Source organism: Dermacentor variabilis, unplaced genomic scaffold (genome assembly GCF_050947875.1).
Source record: "Dermacentor variabilis isolate Ectoservices unplaced genomic scaffold, ASM5094787v1 scaffold_12, whole genome shotgun sequence".
Classification (NCBI taxonomy): domain Eukaryota; kingdom Metazoa; phylum Arthropoda; class Arachnida; order Ixodida; family Ixodidae; genus Dermacentor; species Dermacentor variabilis.
Window position 1 is genome coordinate 22,474,249 of NW_027460280.1, and position 18,135 is coordinate 22,492,383.

The window sequence follows — 18,135 nt, forward strand, 5'->3', positions numbered from 1 at the left end:
AGGACGGCATCCCAGGTCTTGTGTTCAACGTCGACGTACATTGCTAGCATGTCGACGAGGGTCTTGTTCAGGCGCTCCGTAAGACCATTCCTCTGCAGATGGTAGGCATTTGTCCTCCTGTGACTTGTCTGGCTGTATTGCAGAATGGCTTGCGTGAGCTCTGCTGTAAAAGCCGTTCCTCTGTCGCTGATGAGGACTTCTGGAGCACCATGTCGCAGCAGGATGTTCTCGACGAAAAATTTCGCTACTTCGGCTGCGCTGCCTTTCGGTAGAGCTTTAGTTTCAGCGAAGCGGGTGAGATAGTCCGTCACCACGACAATCCACTTATTTCCGGAAGTTGATGTCGGAAACGGTCCCAACAAGTCCATCCCAATCTGCTGAAACAGTCGATAAGGAGGCTTCCTGGCCTTGTCGGTGGTGTCTTGCGTTGCTGACAGTCTTGGCATGTCCTGACGTAACGGGCGACATCGGCGATTAGGTGCGGCCAGTAATACCTTTCTTGTATCCTCGATAGCGTCCGGGAGAAACCGAGGTGCCCAGCGGCCGGATCGTCATGTAGGGTGTGCAGTACTTCTGGACGCAGCGCCGATGGAACAAGAAGGTAGTTGGCGTGGACTGGCGAGAAGTACTTCTCGAGTAGGTTGTTTTGAAGCGTGAACGAAGACAATCCACGCTTAAATGCCCTAGGGACAATGTCAGTGTGCCCTTCCAAATATTCGACTAGGGCTTTTAGCTCCGGGTTCCCTCGTTGTTGTTCGGCGAAGTCTCCCGCGCTTATTATTCCAAGGAAGGCGTCGTCATCCTCATCATCTTGCGGCGGTGGGTCAATGGGAGCGCGTGATGGGCAATCGGCATCTGAGTGTTTTCGTCCGGACTTGTATGTTACAGTGATGTATTCTTGTAGTCTGAGGCTCCACCGTGCCAGCCGTCCTGAAGGGTCCTTTAAGTTAGCTAGCCAGCACAACGCGTGATGGTCGCTGACCACTTTGCATGGCCTGCCATAGAGGCAAGGGCGAAATTTCGCTGTAGCCCAAACGATGGCGAGGCATTCCTTTTCGGTTGTAGAATAGTTGCCTTCCGCTTTTGACAGCGACCGGCTAGCATAAGCTATCACCTGTTCGACTCCGTTTCTCCTCTGGACTAGAACGCCACCGAGGCCTAGGCTACTGGCATCAGTATCGATTTCTGTATCGGCGTACTCGTCGAAGTGCGCAAGTACCGGCGGCGACTGCATGCGTCGTTTGAGTTCTTCAAATGCGTCGGCCTGCGGCGTTTCCCACTTGAACTCGACGTCAAATTTAGTTAGCCGTGTCAGCGGCTCAGCGATGCGTGAAAAGTCCTTGACAAATTGCCTGTAGTAGGCACACATGCCAAGAAATCTACGCACTGCCTTCTTGTCGATGGGCTGCGGGAACTTTGCGATGGCAGCTGTCTTCTGCGGGTCGGGGCGGACTCCAGACTTGCTGACGACGTGGCCTAGGAACAGAAGCTCATCGTAAGCGAAGCGGCACTTTTCTGGCTTCAGAGTGAGTCCTGATGACTTGATGGCCTCAAGTATTGTTGCAAACTGCCTAAGGTGATCGTCAAAATTTCCAGCAAAGACAACGACATTATCCAAGTAAACGAGACAGGTCTGCCACTTCAATCCTGCTAAAACCGTGTCCATCACGCGCTGGAACGTTGCAGGCGCCGAGCACAGTCCAAATGGCGTAACCTTGAACTCGTAGAGGCCGTCTGGGGTGATGAAGGCGGTCTTCTCGCGATCTCTTTCGTCGGCTTCTATTTGCCAATAGCCAGACTTGAGGTCCATCGACGAGAAATATTTAGCGTTGCAGAGCCGATCCAATGCGTCGTCTATCCGTAAGAGGGGGCATACGTCCTTCTTCGTGATCTTGTTCAGTCGACGATAATCGACGCAGAAATGTAGAGTTCCGTCCTTTTTCTTTACCAGGACAACAGGGGATGCCCATGGGCTTTTCGACGGCTGGATGATGTCGTCGCACAGCATTTCGTCGACTTGTTCTCTTATAGCTTCACATTCTCGCGGGGAAACTCGGTAAGGGCTCTGGCAGAGTGGTCAAGCGCACACCTCGGTGATTATGCGATGCTCGGTGACTGGTGTTTGTTGAATCCTCGATAACGTCGAAAAACAGCCTTTGTATCATCGGAGCAGACTTCTGAGCTGCTGCTGCTTAATCATGGGGAGACTTGGATTAATCTCGTAGCCTGGTTCGGGAACCATGGTCGTCGGCGTAGATGCGGTGGAATCCGAGAGGACAAATGCATTACTGGTTTCCAGAATTTCGTCGATGTACGCGATCGTCGTGCCCTTGTTGATGTGCTTGAGCTCCTGGCTGAAGTTTGTCAGCAACACTTCAGTTTCCCTCCATGCAGTTGAGCGATTCCTCTTGCGATGCAAATTTCACGGTCTAGCAGTAACATTGGTCGCCTTCGATGACGCCTTCTACATCAGCGGGTGTTTTGGTGCCGACCGAAATAACAATGCTGGAGCAAGGCGGGATACTCACTCGATCTTCGAGCACACTCAAGGTGTGGTGACTACGAGGGCTCTCTGGCGGTATCGCTTTATCTTCCAACAGCGTTATTGACTTCGACGTCAGGTCGATGATTGCGCCGTGTTGGTTCAGGAAGTCCATACTGAGAATGACGTCTCGTGAACAGTGTTGGAGGATAACGAAGGTGGCAGGGTAAGTCCAGTCATGAATGGTTATTCTTGCCATGCAGATTCCAGTCGACGTGATGAGGTGTCCTCCAGTGGTCTGAATTTGAGGGCCTTCCCATGCTGTCTTAACTTTCTTCAACTGGGCGGCGATGTGTCCTCTCATTACGGAGTAATCAGCCCCTGTGTCCACTAAGGCGGTAACTGCGTGGCCGTCGAGAAGCATGTCGAGGTCGGTGGTCCTTTGTCTGGTGTTGCAGTTAGGTCTTGGCGTCGGATCACGACTGCGTCGTGTTGAACTGAAGTTGGAACGTCGCGTCGTCAAGTCGTCGTTCGTCGGTGTAGTCTTGCCTTCCTGACTTCGTCGGGGCGGCGACGTGTCGTTGTTATGTCGTCGAGGTACCGTATTTACACGATTGTAAGTCGACCCCTTTTTTAAAATTTGAAAGTCTGAAGTTGGGGGGTCGACTTACAATCGAAACCAAAACATGGCCCCGCCAAAAAAAGCCATACCAACGAGAGCTACAACGTAGTTACAATTTTATGTTTGCTCTATGGCCCTACCCGTATCTTTTCGCTATCCCGCGTGTTTGTTCGCTTTTCGGAAGGGTTTTTCAACATTTTTTGAGAGTCTTACAGTGCATGCAATACTCATGGGGGGGTGTCGATAGTCGATAAAAGCGCCGCTGTTCCCATTTGCGGCAGCACCCTCAGAACGGCGGCGCTTGCGGGGAGTATCGGTAGTTCTTGGAAGAGCAGACACCGCTCGCGGGTTTCTTTCTCTGTTTAAAGGCATTGGTATTGGTTTAACTAACTTCTTGACGCGCTCCACTTCGGCTACGTGCTACTTCTATGCTTCCCCAGTCGTCATGAGTGCTGCAGGCCCACTAATCTTTCGGCACTCGTTCACAGCAGCGTTCAAGAGGGCTGCCATCCTTTACGCCGAAGAAACAAATCACTGCGCAGCGGGCCGCAATTTCGATGTTTCTAAACGGGTGGTGCGAGAGTGGCGACTGCAGCGAAGCAAAATTTTCACCTATGTGACGGCAAGTGAGAAATTTCCCACGTGCCGAAGTATGGACGCTTTCCGGAGCTGTAGGCTAAGCTTGCGGCGTACGTCGCTGAAATGCATGATCGGTCCCTGCCAGTGAAGTGCGACGTGGTCATGAAATAAGCCCGGACCTCCGCCTTAATTTTAACGTTCTGCTCCGCCGTGAGTACAACGAGTGGCTGGTGGCAGAAGACTGCGAAATTACGCCAACCGGACCTGTCAAAAGAGCCTCCCTGACGGCTGCGTGTGGTTGGGTGCATTTGGCATGGGCTGCTGTTCTGCAAGATGTCCTGGTGCGGTCGTTTGCCAAATTTGAAATTTCGCTGAACCACGACGCGCTGTGGGGCCGCAGCAACGATGACGATGGCAGCACTAGTGAAGACGAGTAGTCCAATGACATACTAATAAATTTTCGTTATCGAATGCGCCCTCGGTTTTTTTTTTTTTTCGGTCAAGCGATATGGGGGGGTCGACTTACATTCGAGTCGACTTACAATCGTGTAAATACGGTAGTCTCTTTGTAGTCTTTGTAGGCGGCAGAGGATCTTCGTCAGTTTGACGAACATCAACCGCACCTCCATCGGTTGCTGCTTTTAGTTTTCTGGATATGGGCTCGCAGAGCGGGCCTGTGCTGGGCCAGTGTATGGACGGCGCTGTGGCGATAGGTAGCAGCCTGGTGATGGCGACTGGGACGGCTGTCGAGGGCTCCGCTGAGTAGCGGCGAGGTAGTCGGCGATGTCACGAAGGCGATCACCTACCCGAGGGCGCGGTGCGTTGATGGCGAACACTCGCAATCCCAGGTCGCGGTATGGGCATCGGCGGAACACATGGCCGGCTTTCCCGCAGTGGTAGCAGAGCGGGTGGTGGTCAGGAGCGCGCCAAGCGTCTGTCTTCCTCGGGTAGCTGCGCTGGGCGACGGGTGGGCGCGCTGGCGGCGGTGGCAGTGGTCGACGGAATTGCGGCGTTACAGGGCCCTGGCGCGGTCGTGGAGGGAGACCTTGACGGCGGGCGACGGCGGCGTAGGTCATCGCTTCTGGCTGGGGCTGCGATGATTGTGATTGTACCTCGGGAACTCCGAGCAATCGCTGGACTTCTTCTTTGACAACTTTGGTGATTGAGGCCACTTGGGTTGCGATGAAGGGAAGATCTTCTGAAGCTCCTCTCGTACGACTGCTCGGATGGTCTCGCGCAGGGCGTCGGTGGCCACTGACTGAACGCCGGCGTAGCTTGTTGGCTTGGTGCGTCGGTCAAATTGCCGGTTCCGCAATTCCAGTGTCTTCTCGATGTTCGTCGCCTCACGAAGAAACTCATCGAGGGTCTTCGGTGGGCTTCTTACCATTCCGGCGATAAGTTCCTTCTTTACACCACGCATCAGTAGGCGGACTTTCTTCTCCTCTGACATTTCCAGGTTGGCGTGGCGGAACAGATGGATCATTTCCTTGGTGAAGATCGCGATCGTCTCATTCGGCAGCTGCGCTCTGGTCTCCGGTAGAGCTTGGGCTCGCTCTTTTCGCACAACGCTTGTAAATGTTTGCAGGAAGTCGCTTCAGAACAGGTCCCACGTCCTCAAGGTGGCTTCTTGATTCTCGAACCACGTCCTGGCGGTGTCCTCCAATGCAAAATAGACATGTCGCAGCTTGTCGTCGCTTGCCCAGCTGTTAAACATAGCGACCCTCTCATACGTTTCCAGCCAGCTTTCCGGGTTTTCAAATGTGGAACCGCGGAACGTCGGTGGTTCTCTGGGCTGGGGGGGGGGGGGGAGCGCTGCAGCACGATGGGGGACGCTGGGGCTGCCATTGGGGTTGCCTTGGCCACAATCTTCTTGGTCTTCTCAGGTAGAAGTCCGTGCTCCGGGGGCAGCTGTTGAAGACGGCGGCTTGCTCGATGGTCCGGGACTACGTTGGTGTTCTCTTTGCGGTCCGAGCTTGAATTACGGCTTGTCGGGGGCGTCCGGTACATGAACGTAAGGCACCTCCACCAGATGTCACGTAGTGGTGATGTAGAAGAACACAGTAGCAATAGTGTGAACGACAAAACTAACTTTTATATGGCGAACCTGTGCCCACAACACAGGCTACACTTATAGCACAACGATAGTGGCGAACACGGTCGGCGATCGTCGAAAATCTGATCAGCGGGTCAAGCGCGTCGGCTTTTATAGATCAATTGTCGAATGTTCCAGACTAATCGCTGGGACCCGCGCGCCTTCCACAAAGTTCTACATTATTCGCGTCGTGCACACATGCAATCAGATTACACAAGTTTCGGTCACAGACAGTGGATGGAACCATCGATAACATTCCAGAAACTTCCCACACATGCAAGCGCGTCCTGCGCTGTGCCATAACATTTGTTAGGCGGTGAAACGTGTCGCCCGATAAAGACAAGTACACATGTCAATATCACCTTTCACAGTTGCAAAAGGTCTCACCAAAACAATTGGTCTAGGCTACAAAGTTACAAAGATGGTGAGCGGGGACCTCCTGCTTGAGACCCACGATAAACAGCAGCATGATAAACTCCCAAATCTCCTGATAAACTCCCAAATTTGGTGGTGTGACCCTTACAGTGACTCCTCATCGATCCATGAACACAAGCATAGGAGTGATTTCCGACAATGATCTGTTGAACCTGACCAAGGAAGAGCTCCTAGAGGGTTGGAAGGAGCAGAATGTTATCATACTAAAAAGAATCGTAATCAAATGGGAAAACAAAAAAGTTCCAGCTAAGCATCTGATCATCACCTTCAAATCCAGTGTGCTGCCAGCAATGTTAGAAACAGGATACACGAAAGTCCAAGTCCGACCATACATCCCGAATCCTCAGAGATGTTTCAAGTGCTGGATCTATGACCACGGTTCACAAAGCTGCCGGGGCTGACAAACCTGTGCGAAGTGCGGTGTCCAGGATCACCCTTCAGATGACTGTAATGGCACACTCCACTGTCCAAACTGTGAACGTGAACATGCAGCTTACTCAAGCCTGTTCTTCATGGCAGAAAGAAAAGGATATTGACATGTGTACTTATTTATCTTTTATGGGTGACTGCTTTTCACCGTCTAACAAATGTTATCGCTCGACGCGGGATGCGCCTGCATGTATCGGAAGTTTCTCGAATGTTATTGATGTTTCTACCTGTTGTCTGTAGTCACCGAAGCTTGTGTAATCTGAGTGCATATGTGGCGCGAATTGCGTAGAATTTTCTGGAAGACATGCAGGCACCAGCGATTACTCTGGAACCTTCGATGACTCATGTATAAAAGCCATTGCGTTTAACCTGCAGATCAAATTTTCGACGATCGCCGACTGTGCTTGACGCTATCGTAGTTCTTTGAGTGTAGCCTGTTTTTGAGGGGACAAATTTGCCCAATAAAACGCTAGTTTCATCATTCACAGTATTGCTACTGTGTTCTTAACCATCAGCACCACGTAACAATATAATCAAACTCAAAGTAAAGGAAAACATTTCCATCCAGAAAGCGCGAAAGTGCATATCATTTCTTCTTACCGCAAGGTATGCTGATGCAGTGCGTAAGGGAGCAACACCGCAGCAAACTCCAGCACCTGCCCGGTCTGCAAAGAGTGTGGCCATGGCCATGCCAACAGCTCCCCCGGCGATTGCAGCCAGCACTGCTTTGCCATCCCTGAAGTAGGGGCCATCGACCTCTAGATTGATGGCCTTCAAGGCTTCGCCTCTTTAGGCGAGGCCCATCCCGAAAACACCCTGCTCGTGTGAGCGTAAGTCCAGTGGCTTCCAAGAGTCGATGGACACAACCCCAAGCCAGGCTGCGCATTCAGCGCAACGGGAGTGGCGCGGTTCTCATAACCGTTCCAAGAAAGACAAACCCGGATTACGGGGCCTGAAAAGGCTCCGTAAGCCAACTTGACTGATCTTGACATGCAGCACAAAAACACAAACGGTATGAATACACAAATATTGCACTGGAACATGAGAGGGCCTATGAACAACCTTGATGACATTAAAGAACTTTACACATATATAATCCAAAGGTGCTTTGTGTTCAGCAGACACATCTTAAATCTACATAAACATTCTACGGCAATACGCTCTTTTCCGGAAAGATTGAGACAACACTGTTGCATCATCCGGTGGTGTAGCTGTAATAGTCGACAGAAACATTGCCTGCTGGCAACTGCAACTCTGAACCCCTCTTGAGGCAGTTGCTAGCAAAGCAGTGCTATTCAATAAACTAGTTATCATCACGTCTGTATACATTCTCCCAAGTTATGAACTCTCTAGAATGCTTCGTTGATGTGCGCCATCGCCCTTAAATAGTCGTCAGTGATCTAAATGGGCATAGCACACTGTGGGGCAACTCTCGCTCTGATGCAAGAAGATGAATAATAGAAAACTTCCTATTCTCTTCAAGTGCCTGCTTGCTTAACAAGAAAGCATCAAGATTCTATCGCCCTATGCACAAAACATTTTCTTCCTTAGACCTAAGCATAGCGTCCAGTACATTTTTGCCATATCTGGAGTGGGATTTGATTAAGAACCCTTATGGAAGTGGTCACTTCCCAGTCGTTCTAAACCTTACAAAACAAGATGAGGGCTCTACACACGTTCTTCAGTGGAAAGTCGATTCAGCTGACTGGATGACGTTTCGCGAGCTAACACACTGCCCTGGATATTTATCCTACATATCATGAGCTAATTCCCGTTCACCCAGCATTATTTCTGAGCCACCTGCCACATTTTGGTTTTGAAGCAGTACTAAAGTTTCTAGCAGATGTAGACACTATACAAATCATTTGACCTGGTTATCTGTGGCACAGCCTCTCTTGGTAGGCTTCAGCTGCACTGCAATATGTTTTCACAGCACATGCCTCTTGGTCCTTGACTTCAAGGACTCTTGAGGCACTAGCACTATTGTATAGGTTTTGTTATATCATGTCTTCCTAACGGAACTTTTATGCTCATAGCACATATCATTAGCCATTGTCATGATTTTGATTCTCATATATTTTACGCGATTTTTGGCGGATTGTTTTTAGGCTCTTATACAGCCATGGGACATCTCCCACTTGTCACTCATTCATTCATTTCATGCAAAATAGAAAATTCATTACCATATGTCATGGTACTCTTTGGCCATAGCTGGCCCTTGCGCCATTAAACACCACACATCATCATCTTTACTTTTCCACAGTTAGTCAACTCTACTCCAAACCAATGAAATAGCCGTTGTCATTTTCTTAGGCATAAAAAACACATTCAATATGATCTCTCATTCCATATTACTAAAAAAGTTAGAATCTTAATGGCTTTGCTAACAAGACACTTCAGTTCTTTTCTAGCTATCTCTGAGATCAGAAACAATGTGTTGTGTTTGACCACATAACCTCCAAATTTAAAAATATTACCTGTGGGATACCCCAGGGAACCCCTAGGCTCTATACCGTTCTCCTTATACATAAATGACCTCTCGTATGCTCTGTCATGCAAAACTGTAATGTATGCTGATGACACTACATTAATTTTTCAAAGTAACTTTTTCTACATACTACAAGAACAAACCACGACAGAGTTAGCAGCAATTGCCACGTGGTTCTCTCGTAACAAACTAACATTAAATACTGACAAAACTAAAAACGTTATAATTCATACCAGGAGAAAAAGTTTAGATTATAGTCTTCTGAACTTGCATATTAACAGCAAACCCATTAAGCGCATTTCCAATTTAAGTATTTGGGTGTAGTAATGGATGAAAACTTGCATTGGAAAGAACAGGTTAATAATATATCGAAAAAACTCGCATTTGCATGTTTTACACTCATTAACATTACTTCAATACGTAATTCCAAAATAACAAGCTTCGATCATTATATTTTTCCTTATTTCAGTCACAACTGAGTTATTTCAGCAAAATATGGGGCTTCACTTACGTAACGTACATAGCGCTGGTTATACGGTTACAAAGACGCACTCAGAATTATCACATTATCGTCTCCTCATTGCCCAAGCACACAATTATTTGCACATACTCAGACACTACCGTTCATGTTACAATGAAATTATAAAACTGCAGTTTTGGTGGATGCTACACAGTCAAATCTCGATATAACGAATCATACAGGATCGCTGAAAATCGTTCGTTATTTTGAAATATTGTTGTAATTAAAAACTTGTGGTTATAAGCCAGTGGACAAACCTAGGAATGAAAATCACGTACCTTGGCAGTAGATGCGTATGCAGACAAGCACACTCTCAAATAAAAATGTTTCACTTACTTCAAAGCTGCTTTATTTGAAGAAATCAGTGATTTTCTTCTGGCGCGTGCAGCACGCACTACCAATCAGCAATGCGTCTACATCTTCCACTTAGCACAATACCTCATCAGGTATGTCAATGCACCGAGCGATGAAAGTGCGGACTTTGTTCATGTGCATTAAAACATCAATGTTCGACACGATCTCATCTTCTGTGATCGGTGACCCACAGTTGTCTTCCTTCGGGTGGTCATCATCACTGGAGAAGTCGTGAATGCAGTTAACAATCTCTTCGGTTGTGAGGTCTGCCGCCATTAGTGCTGCGCTGTCATTCTCCACGTAGTCGTCGTAGGAAAGGACGGCAGGCAGCAGTTCAGCAACCTTGGTTCGCAGGTCTCCTGTGTTGTTGTCAGTCACCTTCAGGTCATCTTCAAGGTGCACAGGCACTTTAACAAGCGCTGCTTTTTGCCACCAGTTGCTAATGGTGGATGCCTTCAAGTCCCACCAAGCTCCTGTAAGAATTTCTGCTGCCTGACAAATATTGATTGCAGTCGGCTGCTTTAGGCAGATGTTGATAATCAACCGCTGCACAAGGCGCTTAAGAAATTCTGTTTTCACACTCTTTATAATGCCCTGGTCTAGGATTTGCAGCAAGGATGTATTGTTTGGTGGCAGGAACTCCAAGTGAACGTGCGTCAAGCGAACATTCACAATGTGGCCGAGCAGTTGTTGACAACCAGTAGAATTCTTCGGTCATCCCTCCTCATTTGGTCGTCGAGTTTGATGAGCCATTCGGTAAACAGGTCTCTGGTCATCCAAGCTTGTTTGTTGGCGTAGTAGTCGTATGGTAACGACATGACGTTTTTCATGCAGCGAGGCTTCGCGTACTTGCTGATGATGACCAGTTTTTTCTTTGTGCCTGTTGCACTGCAGCAGAGCAGGACTGTCACGCGAAGACGTGACTTCTTCCCTCCTTTGCACTGCTGCCCTTTGAAGTGCATTATCTGGTGCGGCAGGAGCTGATAAAACATGCGGTCTCATCCGCGTTGAAAATGTCGTTCAGAGTACGATTCAGCCACTTCTAAAAAGCTATCACTGCGCCAGGACTCTGCACCTGCTCTGTCATCATCATCATCATCAGCCTGGTTACGCCCACTGCAGGGCAAAGGCCTCTCCCATACTTCTCCAAGAACCCCAAATACCTGTTCTGTAGCTTGATCTTGAATTCCTCTATTTTCCCTTTTACCGCTAACTCATTGATCGGCTTCTTATGTACCAGTTTCTTCCGTTCCTTCCTCAGGTCTAGGATAATTCGAGTTCTTACCATCCTATGGGCACTGCAGCGCATCTTGCTGAGCATGTCCACATCTTGTATGATGCCAGGGTTGGCGCAGAGTATGAAGTCTATTTCATTTCTAGTCTCTCCATACGGGCTCCTCCACGTCCACTTTCAGCTATCCCACTTACGGAAGAAGGTATTCATTATCTGCATACTATTCTGTTCCGCAAACTCTACTAATAACTCTCCCCTGCTATTCCTAGTGCCTATGCCATATTCCCCCACTGCCTTGTCTCCAGCTTGCTTCTTGCCTACCTTGGCATTGAAGTTGCCCATCAGTATAGTGTATTTTGTTTTCACTCTACCTATCGCCGATTCCACGTCTTCATAGAAGCTTTCGACTTCCTGGTCATCGTGACTGGATGTAGGGGCGCAGACCTGTACGACCTTCATTTTGTACCCCTTATTAAGTTTCACAAGACCTGCCACCCTCTCGTGAATGGTATAGAATTCCTGTATGTTGCCAGCTATATCCTTATTAATCAGGACTCTGTCTCCTAGTTCTCGTCTCTCCGCTAAGCCCCCCCGGTAGCCTCGGTACCTGCTCTGTAAACAGCCTTTTTTTCGCCCGAGACCACCTGCCAAGTTATTCCGTTCCTTTGGCGGAAACGAAAAAGCCAACCAGCACTGGCGTCGAACCCAGTTATTTCAAGTACATCGGCAAATTCGCAGGCTTTTTCTTGGAGCATTGGGCCAGACACGGGAAGATTTTGCAGTCTGGCATCTTTGAACAACGTGAGAACAGCTTGGTCCACATTTTGAAAGTTTCCCAGTGCAGCCGTTTCCTCGTAGGAGCGAGTTGCGATTCTCGGTGAAGCTTGACAATCTTGTCTCGGTCTTTCAAAATGGTCGCCACGGTTGATGGGGCAATGCCATGCTGTGTGTACATGTCGATTTGCTTTTTCCCTACGTCGATTTCCTGCAATACATCCAATTTGTCCTGTAGCGAAAACTGCTTTTGCTTCTTGGTGCCGTGGCTAGCTGCAGTCATCGTTGGATCTCGCGCAAACATTCCCCAACCTTTGTCGCGAAGTTCTTTGTGAAGTTCGTGCTGACGCAGTTGGCATTCGACGTGGTGATGATGATAGCTACTGCAGTCGCTGTTTCTGTTTCACACGAGAGTTGCGTCGCTGTTACTTTTAGTCGAATTCGTAACTATGATGTTCCTCAGTTATAAAGGGGAAAATAAACTACGTGCGTTATTCTAAAATATGCGCTGTATTGAAATTCGTAGTTCTTAAATATTTTTACATTGAAAATATAGGCAATATGGTGGGGATATTTAAAATATTTCTAAATTTGAGAAATTCGTTAATGTGGGATTCGTAGTAACAACGTTTGACTGTAATCAACACTATCGTATTTACTTGCATAATGACCGCACTTTTTCTAAAAAAAATTGACCCAAATTCAGGGGTCCGATCATTACGCGGGTTAAATTTCCCACAAGAAGAAACATTTTCTTTTTTCATCTCGCATTTACAGCGGGATGACAAACAAGTGGTTGCCGCTGTCAGTGTGGGACACCAAAACAAAAATGGCAGCCAGCGGAGCAAGCCGAACGTGCCGAACTCGATTATTTTTCTTCTCCTGAGTACATTACATGCATTGAAACAGTTTTTTCATATTAGTAATGAATAATATTGTTAATATTGGCAAGTTTGCGACAATAACATAGCCATGTCCACTTTGAGGGGACGGAAACAGATGGGCGCGCTTAGCTGCCAGTGACATAGACATATGGCGGGCATGCTGCGGAAACTACAGCATTTGTCTTCACTGCTATCCTAATACAGCACATTTCCGCTAAGGGTGGGCAAATATCTTAACTGCGTTACAAGCGTCGGCATATGAATAGGGTACACTTCTAAAGTATCAGTGTAAACATGGTCACTATCGTTGCTGCTCGCGATTTGTTGCGTGCCCATGAGTGCAGACGAGAAGAATCGAAAGGCGCCCTTTATGTTGTTGTTGTTGACCAAAACTATTATGAACCCTACAAATAATATAGCCGAGGCAAGTTTGGTTATAGCTTTTTTTTTTTCATGGAAGTGCGGAGAGTGATAAAAGAAATGAAATGGGGCACCTGCTTAAGAATGTTGGCTGCATGCAGACTGCTTGGTATGTCTTCAAGAGTCGTTCGCAAAGCATTTGACAGATGGTAAGTGCGATCATCATTAGCTAGACTTTGCACGCGACATATCACTGCGACAAGTTAAAGGTGCTATCATTACACAGGAAAGAAAAAAATCGAATTTTGACGACAAATTCAGGTGTGTGATCATTATGCAAGTAAATACAATAATTTTCCACTACCCTCGAGTTTCCTGTGTTTACCAACCCATAACGCAAGGCACGCAGCGAACAGTAACTTTAATCTCCCAACCTGCCGAAACTTACATGGGGAAAAATTAATTCAATACATTGTTGCTAAAATTAGGAACTCCATTCCCCTCGAAATTAAACTTGCACGCAACGTTAATTTCTCTTGTAATATACATTTTTTAAATCAGTCATGTAGCACTTGAACTTGCAATCAGAATGCTGCAAGTCTACGTTCTTCGTACACTATTTCTAGCATGTTATTTGTATTTTTCTACTGGAAAGGTTTGTTGATTCGAATGTACATGGCGCTTTTGTAATTTTCTTTGTATGTTTGGCACTGCCTTGTTAGTCATTTCTATTATATACTTTTTTTTTCACACATACAACACGACTTTGTATTTGTAGAGATATTGAATTGTATTGATTGCGATGTGTTTCTTTTTGTTTTTGTTTTCTGTACGCTGTTTAAAAAATGAATGAAAAAAAAAGACTACACTGCTATTTATCTGCATCGCTATGTCTAACCTATTCACTGCACCTCTTCTTTCAAACCTGTTTACATAAACCTATGTTCATGGTTATATTGCGCTTAGTTTTACACTGACACTATTAAGTGAAAGACAGGACATGGACGTACGTCCTTCTAAGCGCAAACTAAGCGCAAAACTAAGTGCAATGTAACCATGAACGTTCACCAACTAGCCCCCTTCATTGCTTTACTAAACCTGTGTATTAGATTTGACCTATAACTAGCCATAAAGGCTAACGGTCCAAATATTTCTGTAAACATTTTATCTTGGGTTTATTGACAAACTCTGATTTGATAATTTGATTATATATGCGAGGGTTTTGGCTAGAGTAACCAGCTGGATGCTCTGATGAATATTGAGAATTTTACAAGCATAGAGTTGTTATTGCTGCCAAACATATAGTGTGAAACATCTAATAACTGTTACAAGATACCGTGTTCACTCGTGTAAGGCCCACCCTTGTGTAAGGCCCGCACCTTCACTTTGGAGTACGAAAATTTGGAAAAAAAAGTTTGGCACTAGTCACAAGATGGCACTAGTCCATATCCAAAATATCTCTCAGCGACTGTAAATGTGTTCATAATTGGCCGACAGCGGTTACGTTTATTTGCATAGCAATCTGAGTGCAGTTTGAGGCTTCAGTGAGTAGCCATAAGCCTGCCTTGATTAAGGCCGCACCCAGTAAAACTTCTTAAAAAAAAAATTCTGTGTCTTACACAAGTAAATACGGTATACTTAGAGTTTAATTTTTTATGCTGAGGTGCCAGATTCCAATTTCAAGGCCATGATTTGTTCCACGGACAAATCTTCCAAGTCTTTTTTTTTTTGTATTTCCACATCTGTAGTTAACACGTGAGCCAACTACAAGGTCTAATGCTAGATTGGTAGATTACATTTAAAGTTTACTTAAAAGTCACAGCTCATTAGACGAGGGTCCGACGACCCAGTTTAGTACGCTGAGATTTACCCATTATGCAAGACCAACTAGTCTGAATTTCCGTTTGAGCCACTTTTACTGGTGGTAGAGGCTTGGTTCTTCAAGAATGCAACATAAGATCATAAGACGGATAGCAGAAACACCTACAAGGTTTCCCCACTACCTCTTCACAATGTCTTAAACTGTCAGAACATCTGGCCAAAATTTGTCCACTGTTAATTTACAAAAAAAAGAATGGTCACACTGTATTCATCGATAATGACATTTCAGTATGGCAACTTTTGCTGGGTTTTCCTGTGCAAAAATGATCGACATAAAGCGGGGATGGAACCCTTCAAATCGTGATGGTAAATGGGCTTCGTGAGCAATGCAGTTCGGGTGCGAAATTTAAAGGAGGCTATTTATACGTTGTTATTTTTGCTGGCAACACTTTTTTTTATTGTTGGACAGTAGCAGAAAGAGCTTCAAAGTAGTTGTGCACCAGCTGAGCATCATTTACTGTCTCCTTTTAACCCTTAGTGATCTTGAGCACTTACCTGATTTCTGCGTGTCGGGCACTTCTTTACATCTAACTAGAACTGACCTTTTTGTGGGCGGGAGGGGTCCACTGCATGACTGCAAAGCCTTCTAAGGTAAATTATAGGTCCTTCAAAGTGTGGACATCACCATGTATGACTGTTTCAAATAAGAATGTTTTGCTCTGTGCAGAGCTTGGTTGGCTCCTAGGTGGAGATAGCAATCACCACCTGCTGCTTGCTCTCTACTCTATGGGAACCCTGGTTCTCTGGCATGCGGACACGGGTGCCCAAGTCTGGAGGAAGTGCTATACTGAGCCCCCAGTTTCATTCTCCTTGGACCCATTCTGCGAAAGCAGAGTTTTGTGTAAGTGGACCTTGTGCCTGTCTTTCGAGTTAGGGATTTCTTTGTAGGCAAGCTGCAAAGTGTGATGCCGTGAAGATCCAGTGGTAACACTGTTACATTTCATGCATACAGAAAAAATTTTGACATGCTCTACTGGCTGAAATTTTTTCACAGAACAAAATTAATATCGCCACACATCCCATTGTTGTACTCCTTGAAGGGGACTACTTTCACCGCATCATTACTGTTATGTTATTGTTCTTGTACAAGAATGCACTTGCTATGCCAGGAACTTTCAATACATTGTTGTTACTTTGGTAGCGAGATGGGCCAGTCATCAGATTGTACGCACATCGTGAACAGTGTAATATGTTCTTAAGATGACTCTAGAACTGCCAACTGCTCTGGAATGTATGATAAAGAATGTATGAATAGGGACCAGACTCGAGCATACAAGAACTGAAATTTTGGCGAGTTTGTATGTATGCATAACTGCCTTAACTATGCAAGGAAAAGTACAACACAAGAGAAAGTGACAGGACAAGTGCTAACTTCAAACTAAAGTTTATTCCAGACAATAAGCACTTTTTGTAACCACCGTCACAAAAACACAAAAGCAAAACAAATCATGGCACCTGCCCCTGGAGAATACCAAACATCTAAACTTTATCTGTCATACCACTGTACCCTGAGAAAACAAAACAAAAAGATAAAATAACCATAATGTCAAAGCAAAAAAATCACGCTGGAGCTCAGGCACTTGCAGCAAAGGCCTAGACAGTATCAACTTGATACTACTACAGATGACTCTATTTGAGAAATTCCAGTTGACTGTTGTCAAGACTTGTAAGAAGCGAGTTCATGTAAACGCGGTTAGGTCGGGCTCAGTCAGCCCAGGTTTCTGACTAGACCCACTCGCGTCAGGTTCATGTAAATGTGGCCATTGCCGTGCAGTGGTCGGTGTGGTCACTCATGACAGACATCAGCACAATACACAAAATAAAAGGAAAGCTCAGGAGTTCACTGTAGATGAAATGTTGCGTTTTAGTATAGTTTGCTGCAGTTCAGGTAGCAGAACACAGGGCCAACTCACCACACCGCAAAGGAAAACACATAAGTACAGGGTGGCTAGCGTCGCTGTCAGCACTGCTATGTTTAGCCTAGTGCACCTTGATTTTTATCAAGGTGTATGTTTCTCACATAAAATATATTGAATAATATTTTTTATGGCAGGCACATTAATTATAATAGCTACGAGCATAATTAGAAGTTACGTTTTTGTACTTGTACAAAAACTAAACATCGCTGAGTGCACCTCTGGCAGCTACTTTCAAAAACACCTTATTGGCCATGTGACCTGACCACAACTTTCATGAGGTCGAACTCCTTTAGGAAGTCTCGCACTCCTTTATCCTAAAGGAGTTCATGGGTTCCCGTGTGACATGGGTATAAATTTCGTATACTATCAAAAGCAACAACAGCAGACAAAACAGACAAATGAAAACCACAGCGACGGAGCATTCTGCACGGCTGTGGCAGGAAAAAAAAAAACGCACAAAGGGGGAACCACACAAGAGACTGATTCACCTAGCATAAATCAGCACTCGGGCCCTGGAGTGGTCAGTAGCTCACAGAGGCCGGGCGCTCCACAGGGACGGGGTGTGGCGGTCTCCGCGGCTCAGCTGAGTTGCGGCCAGTTGCAAGCACGTCAGCCCAAAGACAAAAACCCAAAGGGCGAATAGCGCTTCTCCCAAGCAGCGGAGAGGGAGTCTCCTCGGTTCAAATAAAGGGGAAAGGAGGGAACGGGGTGCCTTGGCTGTGGCGTTGCAGCCAGGCATGAAACGCAGCGGCAGTGGCAAAACACGCCCTCTCCCCACTACCCTCAGCGAGTGAGCACGTGATCATTGCGTGATAACCGCACGGCTGCTCCAAACATATCGAAATGCACATGCATTCCCACAACCGATACTGTGTCGGATCCACCATTTTCTGTTTCTTTATTAGAAGATAATACTCCTTTCAAATAAAGCATGACCCACCAAATTTTATATTTAATTTGGTCATTTATTATACCCATGTTCGTTATACAGTTAAGCCTCGATATAATCAAGTCTGTAAAATTAGCAATTTGATTCTCTATATCAAAATTTTGCTATATTGAAATTAAACCTTTTATGCAAA

At 46.3% G+C, this 18,135-nt stretch overlaps 1 protein-coding gene across 1 annotated transcript in view; it reads left to right on the top strand.

The window, feature by feature from the left end:
* Positions 1-18,135, top strand: part of LOC142565900 (WD repeat-containing protein 11-like) — a 293,411-nt gene that overhangs the window by 53,386 nt on the left and 221,890 nt on the right. Inside the window, exon 5 of the mRNA XM_075676487.1 lies at positions 15,802-15,975. Within this exon, the coding sequence (XP_075532602.1) occupies positions 15,802-15,975 (174 nt within the window). The remainder of the gene's footprint in view (positions 1-15,801; positions 15,976-18,135) is intronic.